The 20769-nt window shown below is 49.8% G+C and overlaps 1 protein-coding gene across 1 annotated transcript in view; it reads left to right on the forward strand.

The window, feature by feature from the left end:
- GNAI3 (G protein subunit alpha i3) overlaps positions 1–20440 on the forward strand; it is a 27765-nt gene extending 7325 nt beyond the window's left edge. The window contains exons 2-9 of the mRNA XM_015650698.2: positions 5708–5750; positions 5857–5998; positions 7705–7862; positions 14832–14960; positions 17542–17671; positions 18102–18255; positions 19134–19327; positions 19519–20440. Of these exons, the coding sequence (XP_015506184.1) occupies positions 5708–5750; positions 5857–5998; positions 7705–7862; positions 14832–14960; positions 17542–17671; positions 18102–18255; positions 19134–19324 (947 nt within the window). The 3' untranslated portion in view covers positions 19325–19327; positions 19519–20440. The remainder of the gene's footprint in view (positions 1–5707; positions 5751–5856; positions 5999–7704; positions 7863–14831; positions 14961–17541; positions 17672–18101; positions 18256–19133; positions 19328–19518) is intronic.
- The last annotated feature ends 329 nt before the right edge of the window (positions 20441–20769 follow it).

Below are 20769 nucleotides of genomic sequence, written 5' to 3' on the forward strand. Positions count from 1 at the left end.
AGGAATTGTTCCCTGTGAGGGTGGTGATGCCCTGGCACAGGTGCCCAGAGCAGCTGGGGCTGCCCCTGGATCCCTGGGAGTGTCCAAGGCCAGGCTGGATGGGGCTTGGAGCAGCCTGGGATAGTGTAAAGTGTCCCTGCCCATGGCAGGTTATGGGATGAGATTTAAGGTCCTTTCCAACCCCAACCATTCCAGGATTCCTTCTATGATTCTAAATCTTCCACTGGGGCTGCTGCTCTTCCTGTGCATCTCCCAGGTTCCTCTTGGTGGGAGAAAGCCATGTCAGCTTCAGCCCATGTGCTCCAGCAGGCCCAGCAGTGCTTGCAATTTCAGTGACATGATCCCAGGGCTAGTGTTTCTGTTTTCAATATGCCATTCTTTACTCAAGCCTTCACTTTTTTTTTTCCTCTGGAAGCAGTGACAGCCTCAAGTGGTTTATCCTGTGCCATTGGCTCCTGTTCCCTCTGCAATGAGGCTGTAGCCAGCCCATGTGCTGTGTTTTATTTGAATATATTGTTTTTCCCATCATTCTTGTGGAACTAGAAGTGTCAGCCTAATCTCTCCTGGTTCCTGTTGACTTTTCCAACAATAGCTGTTTTTTTCAAGCCTGGTGGTTCAACACTACTGCTCCTTTCTCCAGTTTTTTTTCCCTTTCTTCTGATTCCCAGTGCAGTTCTCTTGCCACATGTGATTCTGTTGTATCCAAGAGTTTTCTAGGTGTTCATTGAAATAAAAAACCTCAGGAAGGGAGTATAGGGTTGGTGCTGTCAGGGTCAGGATGTTGGGATATGCATTCCACACAAAGAGGTTGGAAGGAGGGAAGTGGTGAAGAGAATGAGGATTTGATAGTTCAGCTTTCCCCAGCTGTGGCTGCACAGGTCCATGGGGTGCTGGAGGCTGTTGAGATATTCCTCATGGAATACAATTCAGGAATGCAGTGCTATGGAAAGCTAAGGAGGGTGTTGGTGGGTAAGGGGAGGTGTCCATGTTCCTTGTGGAGTTGGATGTGTGATGAGTGTTAAGTAAAGGAAATTTGTTTATCAGGGAGATACCCTTTGGGATTTAGGGTGATTTGAACAGCTCCTGCTCTACATTTCCAGTGGCTCTGAAGCCATTGCATATTTTTGGAACTGGACTCCTCCCAACTTGCTTGTGCTGTTTTTGGGCCCCTTTCAGCCTGTCTGAGGGGAGCTGGTTCCATCTGGGATTTAGGAGCTGTATCCACAGCCAGATGATCCAGCATTGTTCCAGCCTGCTCCTCATCTGGAGGGTCCTGTCACATTCCCAGGTCTGTAACTCACCCCTGGAGCTTCAGGTGAACTCCTGGGATTATTCCCGAGCTGTTTATCAGGGGATGTTGGAACTACTGAGAAATAACCCTGGATTTGGGAGCTCACCAAGGGCTGCAGCACTTCAGGAATGGGCTAGTGGAGTTCCTGCTGAATCCCTACAGTTTCTGAACTGGCTGCTGCTGGAGGTCCAAGCCACACACCTATGTCAGGCCCTTCAGTTTTATTTTCCTCACTCGTGTAATGGATTCTCCGGGTGCATCCCTGTTCCGTCCCTGGAAGAATTTGTCTCAGCAGTGACCTGGTTTCTCTTCAGAAACTTGCAGATGTTCCAGGGCTTTTCCCCTTAATTATGTGTGTGGAATTCCTTTTCTGAAGTAAGTTTAATGCAGTTTTGATACAACTTTGGGGGGGAGAAAAGCACTGAAAACAGAATTTTTAGGACCTTCTGGAGCAGGAAACTGCATGCTTGTGTCTGAAGATGCAGGGAGTCTGACTTACCTCCTTAGAGAATTTTTAAAGCAAAAATCTAGGGTTGTGTGGAATTCCTCCCTTGGAATTCCCAGTCTGAGATGTTGTTTTGTTGCTCTCTTTCCTGTAATCTCCAGCATGTGGCAATGCCAAGTTGCTTGGCTTCCCATCTGCTGCTCCAGGAAATCCTCTGGCTTTCTTGGGGGAAGTGGTTGGATGATAATTTCCCTCCTATGGATCCTTTTCTTTCCCAGAGCCAGCGCTGATACAGCTGGAAAGCTGCTCCAATTCCCTCCTGCTCCAGAGGGAGAAGGGATCTGGCTGTAGGAACATGTACAGGGAGTGCCACCCTTGGAGATGGAATTCCAGCATTTACATGCTGAGCTTTTCCCTAAGAACTTGGGGTGTTACTGGGATGTTACTGGGAGGGTTTGGGGTATTACTGGGATGTCACTGGCGTGTTGCTGGGTGAGGTGTGGGGGTTTTCAGAAGCTGTGATGCCTCCATCTGGTTTCCAGAGGGAATAGTTGAACACTTGTGGGAGGATGCTTTGAGGACAGGGACACTGTGGAATTCTTGCCCAGTGTGTCCATGGAGTGAGACAATCTCTGTAACAGATGAGCTGCTCTCTGTGTCCAGGGTGGGATGAAGAGGTTCCTCACTGCTATTTTGGGAAAGGAGAAGTTAAAGCTTCTGAAGCAGTTTTTCCACAGGGTTATGACATTCACAGAGCTCAGCCCTGGTTTCTTGTGGCAGAATGTGATCCCTGTCTGGCCGTGCTCATGGGAGCAGAAGAGAAAGGTTTGCTTCTCCTTTGTCAGGCAGACAAGCCCCAGGAACACTCTGATTTCCATGGGTTTGAATCCACTCTCACATCTCATGATCTTTGAGGTCTTCCTGATTCCCCATCTAGTCCCTGCCTAAGATCCCAGAGTTGGAGGCTTTGCCTGAGGAATCTGTAAGAATTCCAGTGTAACTCTATCCACTCTTAATGTGAATTTCTAGTGTGGAGCATCAGTTTGCTGTAGGCTGAAGCAGTGTTTTAGTAGCATTTAAATTCCCATTTGTTATTCCCCTACTGAAGGCTTAAGCCACAGTGGGTGTAAACACCTCACATGGAAGTCCCCAGAGCTGGAAACAAAGGGTGCAGGATAAAAGCTGCTCTGTTGGTCCAGAATGGATCTCTTCAAGCAAACCCTTTCCAGTAGGTTGGAAAAAGGGGAATAGCAGCTTGTCTGATGTGAATATCTTCAAGTGTTCAGAGAAGCATCAAAGGACAGGAGTGAGACCTAGAAATGTTGAAATTAGGTCCAGAAAGGAAGAGTAAAATGGAAATGATTGGCTGGAGTGGAGTGAGAGAACCTTCCAGGCATCACATTCCACTCCCCCTGCCATGGCAGTGGCACCTTCGTCTATTCCAGGTTGCTCCAAGCTCTGTCCAACCTGGTCTTGGACACTTCCAGGGGTGGGGCAACCACAGCTTCTCTGGGCAACCTGTGCCAGGGGCTTGTCACCCTCACAGGGAAGAATTTCTTCCCAATATCCCATCTATCCCTGGCTTCTGGCAGTGGGAAGCCATCCCTCCTCATCCTATCCTTGCAGGTCCTTGACCAAAGTTCCTCTCCAGCTCTCCTGGAGCCCCTTTAGGCACTGGAAGGGCCTCTAAGATCTTCCCAGAGCCTTCTCTTCTCCAGGCTGGACACCACCAGCTCTGCTAGCCTGGCTCCAGAGTAGAGAGGCTCCAGAATCATGGAATCCAGGATTGTTGGGGTGGGAAGGGACCTTAAAGCTCATCTCATCCCCCTGCCATAGCCAGAGACACCTTCCATTAAACCTGGTTGCTTCCAGAGATGGGGGACACAGTGGGAAGCTGTTCCTCTGTGTCAGACTAGACCTGGCCAGTGTTAAACCTTTTTTTCCCCCAGCACTGCCCATCTCCTGGGCCATCCCAGCAGGAGCTGCAGCCTTCCATTCCAGAGCTGGAGGGGAGATGTTTTTCAGTGAGTGTTCATGAGGTTCCTTGCCTGGGTGGATCTTGCCTGAGAGAGAGAAAACCTGGAACAACAAGAAAAACTTCTTAAGGAAAAATAACTCACTGTTTGGCTGTGGCTGAGGAGCCACGTTGGGGTAGTGTTTGGTGAGGAGACAGTTTGGAGGATGTGGGTTCCTACTTTCTCTCTCTGAAGTAAGGTGTGAGTAACCTTGGAGAGGGGAATTCCTGCTCTGCCAGACAGTGTTGGGGGTTGAGGGAGGAAGGGAAGGGGTTAAAGGAGTCTGGTTGGAATTAGTGCTGTGTTGGCAGGGTTGGATCTGATGGGGTTGGTGATAGGTAGAACAGCTTGGCTGCAGTGGGAGGTTAATTTGGGATAATCTAAGGAGGAAGCAACAGTAAATATGATGGTAAGAAGGCAAAAGCAGAGGGGTCATGTCAAAAGTCCCTGCTCAGTCTGGGTTCAGGGCTGTTTGGGGACACCAGAGATTTGAACCTGGGAATGTGGAGGCTGGATGTGGGAAATAAAAATAAAGATTGTATCCTCCCAGGGTGGAAGTGCTGAGTCCACAGAGCATTAATGTTTTCACATCTGACCGCACACTGAGCTGCTCTGGGAGAGCTGGGAATGTTCACCTTGGAGAAGGGAAGGATCCAAGGAGACCTGAGATCTAAAAGGGCTTCAGGAGAACTGGAGAGGGGCTTTGGACAAAGGCCTGGAGTGACAGGATAAAGGGGAATGGCTTCCCACTGCCAGAGGGCAGGGTTAGATGGGATATGGGAAAGGGATTCTTCCCTGTGAGGGTGGGGAGGGCTTGGCCCAGTTTGTCCAGCTGTGGCTTCCCCTGGATCCATGGGAGTGTCCAAGGCCAGGTGGGATGGAGCTTGGAGAAAACTGGGATAGTGAAAGTGCCTGTAGCAGGGGGTGGAACAGGATGGGTTCCCAAACCATCCTGGAATTCTACAGGTGTTTTATTCCATCTGGGCTCATCTGAGTCATCTATCCCAATCCAAGCAGGTCCAGCATCATTCCTTGCCTGCAGCCAGCCCAGCTCTGCAGCTCAGGGAGTCTTGAGGCTGAGGAGCCCTCAGGCAGTGGCAGAGCCAGCTGAGCTGAGCTGAGTGAGCCACACGAGGTGAAGTCTGGAGTTGTGCTGACTTCAGGAACTCCATCCCTGCCTTTGGCACGCTCCTGGCTAGGACAGGCATGTGGGACAGCTCTGCTAAGCTCCATAAATCAGGATAACTAATGGTTTGGAATCCCAGGTGTCCACTGTCCTGAGCCATGCAGCAGGGACTTGGCTTGGGACTGCTCTGGGATCTGACACAAAAAAGTAGGAAAACCAGGGAACTTGCATTTTTTGCAGTCAGGAATAACTGACCCTGTGTCAAGGGGTAATTGACCTCCCCAGGAGAACTGACCCTTCTTCAAGGGATAACTGACACCCCATCTCGGCAGAGGTTTGGAAGCCAGGTGTTCCTGACAATCCTTGAAGAAAGGCTGTTGGGATGCAGCTCTGAGATTTCACCCTGTGCCAGAGGGTCACTTCCTACCTGGCTGTTCAAGGTCTTTCCTGCCCAGCTCAGTAACGGTGGCAGCATCTGGTGATGCTGATGGACTTTGGCTGTCTTGGCCTGGAGTGAGGGATGGGAGTTGCTCTGTCAGATAAATCCTCATCCCAGACCTGCCTCCCAGCTGGCTGCCCCTGCTGACCTCTGGAAATCGAGACATTTCAGGATTTTTTAGCCAATGAACTCATGGTGACTGTTGGCATCTGTAAATAAAATCCAGGAAGGGTGTACCAGGACAGTACAGTGGAACTCTACTACCAGCAGCAGTGCACAAGGATTATCCTACTCCAGACCCCATCAACTTCTCTGTGGGAACTGGAAAAAGCACATCCTGCTTTTCCTTTCAGTTTCATATGGTTAACTGGATGATTTTTGTGCTTTTCAGGTGCTGGAGAGTCTGGGAAAAGCACCATTGTGAAGCAGATGAAGTAAGTGAGTGCCGGCTGGAACATTTGTTTTTGTTTGAGATGGGATAAAAAAATGTGTGGTGCCTTTCTGGTTTGGCTTGGGAGTAATAAACTGGTTTCCTTCCAGGATTATCCATGAGGATGGCTACTCAGAGGAGGAATGCAAACAGTATAAAGTGGTTGTGTACAGCAACACAATTCAATCCATCATCGCCATCATCAGAGCCATGGGGAGGCTAAAGATAGACTTTGGGGAAGTTGCCAGAGCAGTGAGTATTGCATTTATTTCCTTAGCCTGAACTATGTTAATGAATCCTGGAGTTTCAGTCCAGGGCAGAATATGTTGCAAGATAAAGTAGCAAAAAACCTGTAATAACTTTAGTGTATTGTCAGAACAAAACATCAATATTTTACTGAGGTTCTGGGTAAGAACTTTCAGTAGTTTGAATGCTTAAAAAAAAATAGGGTTTCCCTTTCTCTAAATTATTATTATTATTAAAAAATCTTTCTCTAAATTATTTGAATTTTTGGGGAATTTTGAGATGGAAATTTTGAGATGTTTGAGGCTCTGCTTTTTCCCTTCCCTCTAGCTCTGTTCGTTCCCTGGCCTGTTTCTTGCATTTATGTCCAGCACTTTGAGCTGGAAGTCAGGAATCCTTGTGGTGGTGGGAAAGTGACAGAGTGGGAACTAGGGACTCCTGGAAATGTGCAGGAGAGAGGAATTGTGTCAGCACAGGGCTGCACTGTGACTGTTCTGCCTAATGCTGCAGTTGATCCAGCTCTGGATAGTTCAAATTTATGGTATTTATTTTGCATTTATTGTCCCAAGTCCTGGCCAAAGGGCACATCTTCACTCACATGTTCACTCAGGCTGTTGTTCAGCTGCTGCTTCAAATCCTCCCAGAGTTCTCTTCCACCTTTCTTGGTGCTTTTTGTAGCTGAGTTGGGATCTTGGAGCTGGAACAGGGAAGATGCTGAATCCAAGTCTTTCTCAGTTACCTGCCCATGCTGAGGTGGCTTCACAAGAGCTGAATGCCATGAATTTTCACCATCCCAATGGGCAAAAACCTTGCCATGCTTTCCCAGGAAAAGGCCAAATGCATGAAACCATGGAGTGACCTACAGAGATCCAGAACTGGGGTCCCTCTGCATTTGGCTGTTAAGACCTCGATGAAGTAGATTTGGGATCAGCACACTGAGCTTGGTACATGCAAGGTTTGGGGCTCAGGGGAGAGGAACCAGTGTTAGGAGGAGAATGCTGGGGTACTGGAAAGTCTCTCACAGCTCCCAGAAGGACCTGACAGGTCTGATCAGTGTAAGAATAAAAGTAGAGGGGGCTATAGGGCAGTGGGAGGTTCCCTGTCCTGAACCACTGGATAACCTGGACAAGAGCACAGTCCTGCTCTGGCTTCTGAGGGGGAGTTCTCACGCTCAGATCCCAATCAGTCCATCCCATATCCTGATTAAATGTTTTATTAAGGAATCAGTCTCCCTCACTTCCAACAGCAGAAGGCAAATCCTCAAAGCTTTGGTCCCATCGTCTCTCAGAACTCACTTTTTTTCCCTCTTCCCTGTGCTGTGCCACACCAACATAGGTTTTCCAAATCAAATCTCCAGTTCAGTTCATTGGTTTGTAGAAGAATCAGCATTCCCACCTTTTCTCTGAAACATTGCACCAAATTACTGGAATCCTGTAGTTTTGATGGGAATGGTGCCTTTGGAGCTGTGATCCCCACGGAAGCACTGTGGCCATCCCTGATCAGGGCATCTCACCCCACAGCCTGGAGCTTCTTCTCCAAAAATTCCCTTTCTGCCTGCAGGAGGTAAACAACTCTGTGACTTCTGGGAGAAAGCTGGATGGACTGGACTGTGATTAATTAAAGCTGTGATTAATTAATGCTGAGATGTTGAACCTTGCTGTTGGTGGGGAAGGTCTGTGTGGATGGACATCCCAAAGATGTGTTCTGTCCTGCAGGACGATGCCCGGCAGCTGTTCGTGCTGGCTGGGAGCGCGGAGGAGGGAATGATGACGGCTGAGCTGGCTGGAGTCATCAAACGGCTCTGGAGAGACCCTGGAGTGCAGGCCTGCTTCAGCAGATCCAGGGAATACCAGCTGAACGATTCTGCATCCTAGTAAGGAACCAACACCAGCTCCTGGGCTCTTCCAGCTCCCACAGTGGTGGCCAGAAGGGGCCAGCGTGGCTGGAGCGGGGCAGGGCTGGGTGGGAAGGTCCTGTCTACACTGGTGTGACTGGATGACACTGGGAATGGAGTGCTGTTTGTCTTCTCTCTATGGATCATTGAGTGTGGGGGAAAACCCCACATTCCTTGTTTTGTGCCTTGGTGAATTTAATCTTGGAGTGGTTTGGGTTGGAAGGGACCTTTGAGATCTCATTCCACCCCCTGCCATGGGCCCAGACACCTTCCACTATCCCAGGTTGCCTCAAGCCCCATCCAGCCTGGCCCTAAACACTTCCAGGGATGGGGCAGCCACAGCTGCTCTGGATAGCCTGTGCCAGGGCATCACCACCTTCACAGCAAGGGATTTCAGCTAATGTTGAAAAATATGATTTTTGACAAATTTGCTGTTTTCATGGAAGAAACTTGGCATCTTGTGCTAAGGTGAACATGAGCCCAGGTGTGCCCAGGTGGCCAAGAGGCCAATGGCACCTGGCTTGGATCAGGAACAGGGTGTCCAGCAGGACCATCCAGTGCCTGACCCCCATACTGGGCACTGCTGAGGCTGCACCTCCAACCCTGGGGTCAGTTTTGGGTTCATCATGACAAGAAGGACATGGAGGGGCTGGAGCGTGTCCAGGGAAGGGAACAGAGCTGGGGAAGGGTCTGGAGCCCCAGGAGCAGCTGAGGGAGCTGGAAAGGGGCTCAGCCTGGAGCAAAGGAGGCTCAGGGGGTCCTTGTGGCTCTGCACAAGTCCCTGGCAGGAGGGGACAGCCGGGGGGGTCGGGCTATGCTGCCAGGGAACAGGGACAGGAGGAGAGGGAACGGCCTCAGCTGGGCCAGGGGAGGCTCAGGGTGGACAGCAGCAGGAATTTCCCCATGGAAAGGGTGCTCAGGCTTTGGCAGGGGCTGCCAAGGCAGGTGGTGGAGTCCCCATCTGGAGTCATTCATGGAACAACTGGATGTGGCACTCATTGCTCTGTTCTGGTGGTAAGCTCAGGGGTTGGATCCTGGAGGTCTTTTCCAAGCTCAGTGATTCTGGGATTCTGTTGGAGTGACAGGAGCTTGGCTGTGCCACCTCCATTGTCCCTGCAAAGGGGAGCAACACTCCTAAAATTTAAACTGCCACTTTCTTGACATTCAGCAATTTCCAGAATGGGAACACCTCACCTGGCACATCAATATTCCCAATTTTCTCCTTACAGCTTTCCCTTTCCTCCTGTTCCTGTGCCTGGCACCTCACAGGCAATGCTGCCTCTAAACTGTTCTGATTCTAAAATCTTCTTGTCCTGGTCCTAAAATCAACACAGCTGCTGAACAACTGGAAGGTTCTGAGTAGATAAACAGGCTGCTAATGGAATTTTTGATGAAATGCCTCATCTTTTTCCAAGGGCAGGTTAGTGCAGGAAAGGGAAGCTGTTCCTTTGATGAGCCAAACAGTTGTTTTTTTTCCCTTTTTTTTATTTTTAAACTCACATTCTTGGTCTCTCTACAAGAAATATTTGACACCCTGTAAGGTGATTTTCAGCATTTCCAGCTGAAAACTCCTCAGTTTAAGCTTTAATCCTTGGAAAAATGAATTGGGAAGAATTTTGTGGAGAAGTTTTAGCAGTACCACAGCTCACTGCCTGCAGGCTTTTGCTGTTCAGAGCATATTTGAGCTTGAAAATAAGGCAGAATCCTTCTTAATTTGCAGCACCTTGGCAGGGGTTTGGATCAAGGGAAGGGCTGACAGGAATCTTCTTGGATTTGTGCATTCCTTTGCAGCAGGAAAGGAGGAAATTTGGGAGGAAAGAGGTTGTTGAGGAAGGGGAAAGGAAGGAATGATTTAATGGAAAGATCTGAAGAAGAGGAGGAAAGCTTAGGGACTTGGGCAGAGAGCAGGAATGGAGCTGAAGGAGGAACCTTGGTGTGTGTCTGGATGGCTTTGGAAGAGGAGGAAGATGAAGGCAGCTGGAGAAATGGAGCAGATTGGGAAAAGAGGGTGTTACCCTGCTTTTATAGGTACCTGCTTGACCCAACTGCTTTCCAGAGGTGGGATTTTGGAGGCTCCTTCCTGCTCCTGGGTATTTGCCACCCAGCCATGTCCAGGTGCAGGTCTGGGGATGTTACACCCAGGATGAACCACCCAGGCATTTCCTGAGAAGTGCCCAGAACATTCAGCTTCCTGTCCCAAACCCACAGGAAGTTGCACCAAACCAATGTTATGATGCATCTCGGCAGCTCCACGGTTGGGAAACGCTGCTGGTGGGTTCCTTTCATCATGGCAAATTCGTGTCACTGAAGGGCTGCCTCTTGCACAGGACATGCAGAATTGCCAGGATTTTCCTCTCCCTCCTCACATGGCTCTTGACCTGCCTTATCTCTGGTGTTCCCCAATTACAGTGTAACCCTAACCCTTGTCCATGCTTAGAATCGTGAAATATCCTAAGCTGGAAGGGACCCACAAGGATCATCAAGTCCAATTCCTGGCCTTGCACAGGACATCCCAAAGTCCCACCCTGTGTTTGGGGGGATTTTTCTCTATGGATGAGACCACTGCTCCTTGAGCTCTGCCAGCCATGACCATTCCCTGAGGAGCTGTTCAAGTGCCTGACCACCAAGGATGGATGTCCTGCACCCCTTTTTGTGGTGGGATGACTCAGGCTTTGTCCCACTTCTCTTGGGAATTTCACTTCCCTGTTCCTTTCATTATCTCCTACAAACAGCACTGAAACCTCAGTGTGAGCAGCTGTTAAATCTGTGCTTCATTTTCTGGTTTTCCAGCTGAAATCCAGTTTTGTGCTGTGTTTCCATACCAGTTCTGGCTCCACATCAGATTCCAGGGCTGAAACACATGGAATGGAGGAAGAGAGGAACAGACAAGTCACTGCTTGTAAAATTCAGGTGGCATCAAGAGCAAGGGTGCTGTGGCAGAGAGCCAAGCACTTCAGCATGGAATTGTTCCAAAAACTCCCCTTCCTGCTGTTTCTGGGCCCTTCTCCCTTGTGCAGGCAGAGATCCTGCCCATCAGAGCACTGCCCTGGCAGGCTGGAGGTGGTATGGGAGGAGAGGAGGTGGAGGATAACACTAATCCAGACAACCTCTCCTGGAATTGCAGAGTTTTCCATGTTTTCTTTTTTACTTTTTTTAAAGAACGCCTGAGTAGCCCCTGGTCCAAGCTGTTAATGCTGAGATCCTCAATGCCTTTCCCAGCACCATCTGATAAAGACCTCTGCAGCCACCCTGGCTTTTGTGGGATGTTGCAGACATTTCTTTTTTTAACTTGCCTTTTTGCAACTTCACCTTTCTCTTTCCTTCTGATGTGAGCAATGGCTCTGTGGCTCCCAGCTCCTTCCTCCAGCCAGGGCTGTGGAGAAGCATTTAGGACCTCTGTGCACAGCTGGGGAAGGAAATTTAAATCCCATCTGATTCCATGGGCAGGGACACCTTCCACTATCCCAGGCTGCTCCAAGCCCTGTCCATCCTGGCCTTGGACACTTCCAGCAGTGGGGCACTCACAGTTCCTCTGGGCATTCCATTACAGGGCTTCACCACACTCCCAGGGAGGAATTCCTTCCCAATGTCCCCTCTAAACCCCTGTTCAGAGTGCAGCAGGGTGAATGTGAAGGATATTTCCTTTTCACTTGTCTCCAGATTTTCAAGATAATTGGAAATGTCACCAAACACATAATGCTTTAAAGTGTTTTTGTTCCTAGTTTTGGTACTTTTCCTGGATTTCAGGCAGATCCCAGCCTGTGGAAGCTGTAGGTAATTATCTGCAGTCTCAAAGGCAATTAGCACAGTTCCTGATCAACCTTTCTCTAGTCATGCACGTCTCCTCACATTCCCAAATGCCACTTCTGGCCTAAATTCACTGACATGGTGCTGGATAAAACCTAGATTATTTCTAAGTGGGGTTTTTCCTTCTCTTTTTCTCCCCCCCTCTTTTTTTCCCCCTCCTCCTCCTCTTTTTCCCCCTCTTCTTTCTTTCCTCCCCTCCTCTTCCACCCCCTCTTTTCCCCCCTTCCTCTTTTTCCCATCCTCCTCTTCCTCCCTCCCCACTTAAGGACTTTGAGAGCCATTTTTGGTTTTGAAATCCTTCCTCTCAGCACCAAAAGGAGTGAATTGTTAGGGAAATCACCATTCCAAGGTTGCTGTGAGCAGGATGAGGAGGGGAGCTCTGTTATCTTTCCTGTTCATTTCCCAGCATCCCTGTCCTGCCATCTGTGCTTCCTGGAGCTGTCTGGGTGTGGGATAAGGCAGGACTGGCATGTTTCCTGATCAGACTGGAATTCCCAATACAGTGTGATCAGAGAGCCTGGAGAAGAGAAGGCTCCAGGGAGACCTTAGAGCTCTTTCAGGTAACTAGAGCTGGAGAGGGGCTTTGGACAAGGGACAGGACAAGGGGAATGGGAATGTCCTTTGGACAGAGGACAGGGATGGATGGGATATTGGGAAGGAATTGTTCCCTGGGAAGGTGGTGATGCCCTGGCACAGGTGCCCAGAGAAGCTGTGGCTGTCCCTGGATCCCTGGGAGCATCCAAGGCCAGGCTGGATGAGGCTTGGAGCAACCTGGGACAGTGGAAGGTGTCCCTGCCATGGCAGGGAGTGAAACTGAGATGAGCTTTAAGGTCTCTTCCCACCCAAACCATCCCGTAGCTGTGGGATTCAGCGATCTCTGCACACACTGACCTTGTGCCAGCCAGCCACAGGATGTCCCAGGAGTACTTGGAGTGTCAGCAGGACAAACTGTAGGTTTGATCAGCACTTTTTTGTACACAGGGTCTCATTTTAAACATGAAAAAAGAAGGAAAACAAACCCAAACTGGCTTTTTGGAAGCTTGTGGTGTTGAAGGATGAGGAATAGCTGGCCCTGTAAACACAGGGATCCAAGGTGGGGAAGAGGGATGAGCCTCAGCCTCTGGATGTGCAGGAGGTGGTGGGAGGGGATTGGAAGTGCGTGGCACAAGGGGAGACACGGCAAGGTCTGTGTTTGTTCTCAGAGCTGTTTGTGAGGGGTGTCTCTGACTGGGAGCCAGACTGTGGCAGCTGGGGGGGCAGGAGCCACTGGGAACAGCGAGATTCAGACTGTGACTTTCCAGCTTTTGGGGGTATCTTTTGCAAGTTCCACTTCATCTGAAGTAGAAGTGGCACTAGCTGGGCTCTGCAGCCTGGGTTTTTGGGAGGGCACAGCTGCTTCCTCTGCCCACACTTGGCAGGACTTCCAGGGTTTCCCAGAAATCCCCTTTGCTGGGTTTTCCAACCACTTATATTTCCATGGGATTTGCCCTTTAGGTCTCCCTGGAATTAGTCTGGCAAAGTTTATTGTTTCAGGCAGCACCACTGAATCTGATATGCCTTATTCCCTGATTGAGTTTGTTTGGTGGGAGTTTGCCAGCTCCATTCCCTCCTCCCTGGCAGCTCCCAAAGCCTTAATTAGGAATTATACCACTTTCAGTGCCCAAATTTCCAACTGGCTGTTGGGAGCAGGTGCTTTACAGCTTCAGCTTGGCCTCAGCGGTGCTGGGTAAGAGTGGGACTCTATCCTAAAGGACTTTTCAGCCCAAACAATTCCATGATTTATCACATCAGTGGTGTGACCTGTATCAAAGACAGGCTTTGAGGAGCTGTTAGGTCAGTTCTTGGCATTCACTTTGGCTTTTGATACATTGTGTCTCAACTAAACTTACACTAGTAGGAAAAAGGAGAAAAAACATCTGGGCATGTTACTGCCTGAGCAGAAATAGGTATATAGAAGCTGAGGAAGGTAAATACCTTCCAAATCATGTTTTATTAAGCTGAAACTAAAGCCAGGTCCAGCCCTGGTCACAGAGCAGCTCACAAACCTGCCTTCGTTCTGGAGCTGAGAGAGGGATGAGAGGACTGGCTCTTCCTGGACTAAATCCACTCTCAGTTCCCAGCTCTGTGGGAAAGGCCCCGTGGCACCGGGCAGGTCCTGGCAGATCATTGGGATCTGGGGTTTGGAAACAGGGCAGGGCTCTGCAAGTCCTGGCCAGGGGCGTGCTGGAGCAGTTGGAGGAAGGATGTGTTGCTGGGGTTCCCAGCACAGCTTCCAGGCACTGGGAAGAAACGATTCCTGGCTGAGAATGGATCTGTGATAATAATGTGTGATTTGGGAGGGTTTATTAGACCCATCAGAGCCCTCGTGCCCCTGAACCCTCCCGGGGAAACAGGACTGGGGTGATTAAAACCTGCTCCTGAGAAAGAACACGGCCTGTGCCATCCCAGCAGAGCTGTGGGATCTGTGTCATCTTTGTGAAAGCAGGAGGCTGAGCCTGGAGGGAAGATGAGCTCAGAGGTGTTGCTGGCTGGAGTGGGATTTCTGATCCTGCTGGGAATCATCTGTACCTCGTGCCGGTGTGCCTGAGAGCTGAACTCCAAAAGGAATGTGCTGGGGCTGGAATTAGTTGAGGTCTTGATAGGAAAATTTCTGCAAGGATGTGGTTTCTTGCAGGGCTGTATCCTCAGAGAGTGCTGTGTCAGCTTGTTGACAAAGGAGGTGACTGGATCTACCTGGTTTGGGATGGTTTTTAAGGCTTCATCCCTCCCTCCTGGCTCCTTTGACGCATCCCTGCCCTTTAACAGCAAACCCTTGGATTTATTGCCTTGTGCTTTGAAGCGAGAGACCTTGACTGTGGATTGCCCTGGGAGATCCAGCCCTGGCACGGCTCTGCATTCCCTCCCCACCCTCCCCAGCCAGCTCAGCTCCACCAGCACCACCTCCAAGGTCATCCAGCGAGGGGTTAAAATCCCCAAACCCCCAAAACATCCCTCAGGACAGCCCCAGGGGGTTGTTTGCTTCCAGGGCTGTGCTGTGTGAGGGAGATAAATAAATTCTCTGCTTTGTTCTGCAGTTTATAAAAGATTCATGGTGAGGCAGCCGACTAAAAAAAGCCTCTTGTGTTGTCTCTTCTGGTTTAGTTACCTAAATGACTTGGATAGAATATCCCAGCCGACCTACATTCCGACTCAGCAGGATGTGCTGCGGACCAGAGTGAAAACTACAGGAATTGTGGAGACTCACTTCACCTTCAAGGACCTGTATTTCAAGTGAGTGAAGGGCTGTGCCTGTGCCATGCTCTGGGGCACATCCCACACTTGCTCCTGGTTTAACTGTCCTCCTTCCCTCCGTTATCCCTCTCCGCTGGCGTCGCTCACTGGAGAGACCGGTTTGACTTTGATTTGCCTTCTGTTCTTTTCAGCTGCTTTTATGTTGGAATCGCAGACACAGGTACTGACTGCTCGTTTCCAGGATCCAATCCCAAAAATAATACTAAAAGGACACTGACTGGAGTTGGAGTTTGAGTTTAACCCTTTCCTTGGAGCAGAGGAACCGAGCCGTGTGCGCAGCCAGGCTGTGGCTCTGGGATGCATGGTGTGCTCCATGTGTTCCTCTGGGAATTGCCAGTCTGTGCCTGGCACTGCAGGGGCTGGGACTTTCCTGTCCCCTCTGCTGATCCAGTCCCTGCCAGGCTGTGGATCCAGCCTGCTCCTGGCAGTGTCCCTTTACATGTCACTAACGAGCTTCCTCTAACCTCAGAGCGGCTCCTGCCGCCTCCATACGCTGAGGCTGCATCCCTCTTCCTCACCTTGGATCCCTGTAGCTCCCCTTCCTGCTGCTTAGGAATTCCTTGCTTCAGATCCTACATGTGCTCCTGACAAACTGCTGGAGGCCCAGGGTGGGTGTAGGACAGTGCAGTGCCTGTGGCTCAGCCCCCTTCCCTCTGTCTGTGCCAATGGTTTGGAGCCTTTCCTGCTCACATTCCTGAAAAGCATCTGTTGGCTTATTTATAAATGGGGTGTGAAACACTTTGATGGAGTTGCAGCAAAATCCAAATGGTGCTTCTAAAATCCAAGGGTTTTAATAGGATCCCAGTCTGGTTTGGATTGGATGGGACCTTAAATCCCACTCAGTCCCACTCCTCTGCCATGGACAGGGACATCTTCCACTATCCCAGGCTGCTCCAAGCCCCATCCAACCTGACCTTGGACATTTCCAGGGATGGAGCAGCCACAGCTGCTCTGGGCACCCTGTGCCAGGACCTCCCACCCTCACAGGAAAGAATTCCTTCCCAAAATCCCATCTCTCCCTGCCCCCTGGCAGTGGGAAGCCATTCCCCTTGTTCTGTCCCTCCAGGTCCTTGTCCCAAGTCTCTCTCCAGCTCTCATGGAGCCCCTTTAGGCCCTGGAAAGAACTTTCAGGTGTCTCTGGAGCCTTCTCCTTCCCAGCTCTCCTGGCTCCAGAGCAGATGGGCTCCAGTCCTTGGAGCATCTCTGTGGTCTCCTCTGGAGAGGGAAACTTTTGCACAGTTTTTGGGAGAAGAGCATTTTGGCTTCCAAACTGTGCAATTTAAGAACATTTTAAATAAAAATGGCAAAATACTCGACATCATCAATTTATTTATGCAGCTTCTGGTCCATCCAGGGAATAACTTGTCTTCCCATGATGATGGATCAGGATTAGCATCTCCAGTGTGTTCCTTTTATCATCTCCACCCTCCTTCCCAACCCTGCCCAGAGCCATTGATCCTGTGCAGGGCCCCAGACACACGAGGTGCTGTCCCAGAGGGATTTGCTCCACAAAGGGAAGCATTGATCCATCAAAAATCCTGGTGCTGCCAGCTCTGCTGCTATATTCCATCTCAGACATTAATAATGGGATGGGGATGCCACAGTGACCAGAACTGGGGTGAGCTGAGTTGTCAGGGATGCTTTTCCTTCATGGATCTCTCTGTGCTAATGGCAAATGATTCAAGCCATGTAAATATCCTGGATTCTCACAGAGATTTCCATCTTGCCTTCTGGACCAGAGGGTTAAATAGAAGATGAGTTAGGGAAGGGAGTTAGTTTGGGATCATTAAATCCCCTTCTAGACAACTCCTTGTCTGCTCTGGGAACAAATTAATATCTATGACTTAATAACTCAGATATTAACTTGATTTAATTAAATCCCAATCCTGGGCTCTCATCAAAATATTTCAATGAGCGGGGGGCTGGGACTACCTGTGACACAAATTTCTATTTAATTAGAAACTTAATTCAATTTATACAGAAATTCCATAAGCAACTGCTCAGCCTTTAACCTCCAATACCTCAGATTATTTTTTAATACATGAAATTATTTCTTAACCCCCTTAATTTCCTTCTGGGTCTCAGCAGGACCTTGCAGGTAGAGTGTTCCCAATAATCCATTTCCCTGGAGGTGCTGTGAGAAAGTGTTTGGAGTCCAGTCAAGCAAATGGGTTGTTGCTAAGGAAATAGGAGAGGGAACAAAATCAGCAGAGCTCTGGATGGTGACTTCCAGTTCTTCCTGCTGCAAACCAGAATCATGGAATGGTTTGGTGTGGAAGGGATATTAAATCTCATCCAGGGACACCTGGATCCAGACAGGCAGGGACACCTCCCACTAGCCCAGGTTGCTGCAAGCTCTATCCACCCTGGCTTAAAAGAAAAGAGAGAACTTTGATTTAAAATCCCCTCTCCCAAGAAGGGAATTTTAAAACCCCCTCTCCCAAGGGAAGCTCCTGTATTCCCAACCTGCTGCTCAGCCTCCCCCCATCCTTGGGAACACCACAGGGGCCGGGCAGGAGGGGTGTGCACTGCTCCTGAGCCGCTTCTCCTGCTCTCCCAGGATGTTCGACGTGGGAGGGCAGCGCTCGGAGCGGAAGAAGTGGATCCACTGCTTCGAGGGAGTGACAGCCATCATCTTCTGTGTGGCCCTGAGTGACTACGACCTGGTGTTGGCTGAGGACGAGGAGATGGTGCGTGACACGGGATTTATGGCTGCATGGAAGGGAGCTGGGAGCATCCTAGCTCCGTCCTGCTCCAGGCTGGAATGTTCCTGGGGTACTCCTCCCGTTAAATTGTCTGAGAGCTGCATGGACAAGCACTCCTTGGATCAGCCCGTGGAATCTTGCCCCACAAAGTGATAAATGCAACCCATCCAGGAGGTTTTCCACCTTCCTGGTTGCTGGGAGGTGCCTGGAGTTGTTCTCATGGCTTGTTCCCTGCGTGTGAGTCACTCCAGGAAGGAACAGGAGGAGGTGACCTGATCCCCCGGTGCTCCTCCTGGGGCAATGGCAGTGAGGATGTGGTGGTGACACCCCAATTGTGAGTCTGCCTGTGCAGCAGAGCCTCTCTCCTCCATCCCACCCTTCCCTAACATCTCTCCCATTGGATTTCCTTTTCCAGAACCGGATGCATGAGAGTATGAAACTCTTTGACAGCATCTGTAACAACAAATGGTTCACAGACACCTCCATCATCCTCTTCCTGAACAAGAAAGACCTGTTTGAGGAGAAGATTAAGAAGAGCCCACTAACGATCTGCTACCCAGAGTACACAGGTAGGCTGGGATCACTGGGATCGTGGGATCATCTGTGTCACCAGCCAGGAATGAGTGAGTCAGAGCCTTTCACAACCCAGAATCAGTTACAAACTTTTCCCCCAATTCCTTCCCTGTGCCTCCTGGACAGCGGCTCTGGCCTGCTCAGTTGGCTGGTAGCTCATTTTCTTGGAAGAGCTGTGGTTGGGAACAACCTTTGTCCTCCCCTGGAATAAAATGTTGCATTCCAACAAATCAAAGTCACTTCTCTGTTTCCACACCTTACTGGGACAGTAATTCCATTTAAATTCTGTTTTAGAGGCAGTGGAACTTAACCATGTCTTGCTCTGGCTCCTGGACAGAGCAAGACTGGACTCCTCCACCCTGGAGTGTTCGTGTTGGGTGCCCAGAGCCCATCCCTACTGTGCTTCCACACAGGTGGAAGGTTTTACCTGGCCACTGCTCAAGGCATTTCTATGTTTAAAAAATCCTTCAAATCCCTTCAAGCCTGTTGATTTCTGTGATTCCCAGAGGAGCTGTGGATTCCCTGTCTCTGGAAGTGCTTGAGGCCAGTCTGGACAGGGCTTGGAGCCACCTGGTGTAGTGCAGGGTGTCCCTGCTCCTGGTAGGGCGTGGAACGAGATGGAATTGAAGGTCCCTTCCAGCCCGTGTCTCCCACGGTTTGTTACTCTTTGTGGAGCGTGGCTGTCCCAGCACAGCAATCCCTGGATCCCATGTCCAAGGTCACTGCCCAGGGAATAGACTTCAGATCTCCCAGAAGGAGTTAATGGTGGATTTGGATTTGTAGCTGGATAAGGCAGATGGTTGCAAGCAGCTTAATATGGACTTAAAGGCTCCCGTGAGCCGGTGGGCAAAGCCAGGGATCTTCTCCTTTCCAGGCTCCAACACGTACGAGGAGGCAGCCGCCTACATCCAGTGCCAGTTTGAGGATCTGAACCGGAGGAAGGACACCAAGGAGATCTACACCCACTTCACCTGCGCCACCGACACCAAGAACGTCCAGTTCGTCTTCGACGCCGTCACCGACGTCATCATCAAAAACAACCTCAAGGAATGTGGGCTCTACTGAGAGGTAAATCCAGCTCGGGGTGTCCTGCTGGGAGCAGCTCTCTCTGCTCCCTTCTACATTCCTGGTTTCCTTCCCAGTGTTTCTGCCTGGTGAGCCCCAGCCTCTTGCTGCCTCGTGGGGACAGCGACGAGCGTGACCCAGGAGCAGAGAACATGTGGAATCCTGGAATTCTTTAGCACAATCTTCTGTCTTAGGGACCTTTTATTGCTGTGGGATGTGGAATTAGGGCACAGTGAAGCCACGTAGTGGGAGTAGATCCTCCTGGCATCGTTGGACGGCGTGATCTCCGGGATGTGCGGTGGATTCCAGCTGGATTCCAGACCCTGGATATGTAGCTTTCTCTCTTCCTTTGGTTAACAAGCCACCACTAGTCTGTTTTTAAGGTTATTTTTTTTTTTTTCCATCGAGAAAACTATAACTTTACTAAACTTTATTTCTTTATTTGCAAACCTTGTTTTAAAAATAATAATAATTAAAAAAAGCAACAAAAAAAAAATCACTTAACTATGCACATGTGAGCAGATCCTGCAGAAAATATTCCTCTTAGCAGGAATTCCTTGTTTTTAACACTTGCTATGGCCAGGATTTAATATTTCTGCAGCTACTAAGGGATCCTTAGAGCTTCGGCTTTTTTTCCATGTGTGATTTGTTACCATCCTGCTCCCCCCAGGCTTTGGGAAAGGCTCCTGCAGCAGAAGGAGGGTTTAGGTTCTGTTGGGGGTTTGAGCCCAGTTTTATGCCAGTATGGGAAGGGATTTGTGCTCAGCATAATCCTACCTCGGTGGGGAGAGGAGCTGAGGCCTCACTGGGGGGAAAACTGCTGCTTCCCAGCTCCCAAACCACTGATTCCTGTGCATTTTTTGGGATGAAAACGGTGGATTATTCTGTGCTGCCGTTCCCATGGCCCTCCCTGCCCAGCCCTGTCCTGAGCATGCCTTTACTTTGTCTGTGTGGTGCCAAATCCCTGTTTCCCTCTAGTGCCATCCCTAACCAGTCCTACATTCCTTTGCTGATACATGATTGCATCCAGACTCCTCCCAGTTTGTCATGTGTACAGTTGGATCTGTTAGACTTGTTGGCAGTATTAAAATGGTGAGTAAAGACTGTAGCTTTTTCTCTACTTTGTTCTTCCTTTTTCCAGGAGTGTTCCCAGCTTTTGTGCTTTGCTGGAGAAGGAAAGGAAGAGATTTGATGGGAAATGGGTGCAGTTATCTGGACAGGGAGGTTCCTTGTGCTTTATCACCCACCACTGTTGGTGTTGTGTTGCTCCCAAAGACTTGAGTCGTGCTGGCACAATTGGAACATGCCAGGAATCCCATTGCCCATGGGGATATTGGCAGATGGATAATTACTGCTTATTTATAGCCCAAATCTCACTGGCTGCTGTGACCCCCATGGGAGTTCTGCTCTGGGCACTTCTGTGGGGTGGAGGTGAGAACACTTGC

Source organism: Parus major, chromosome 26 (assembly GCF_001522545.3).
Source record: "Parus major isolate Abel chromosome 26, Parus_major1.1, whole genome shotgun sequence".
Lineage (NCBI taxonomy): Eukaryota > Metazoa > Chordata > Aves > Passeriformes > Paridae > Parus > Parus major.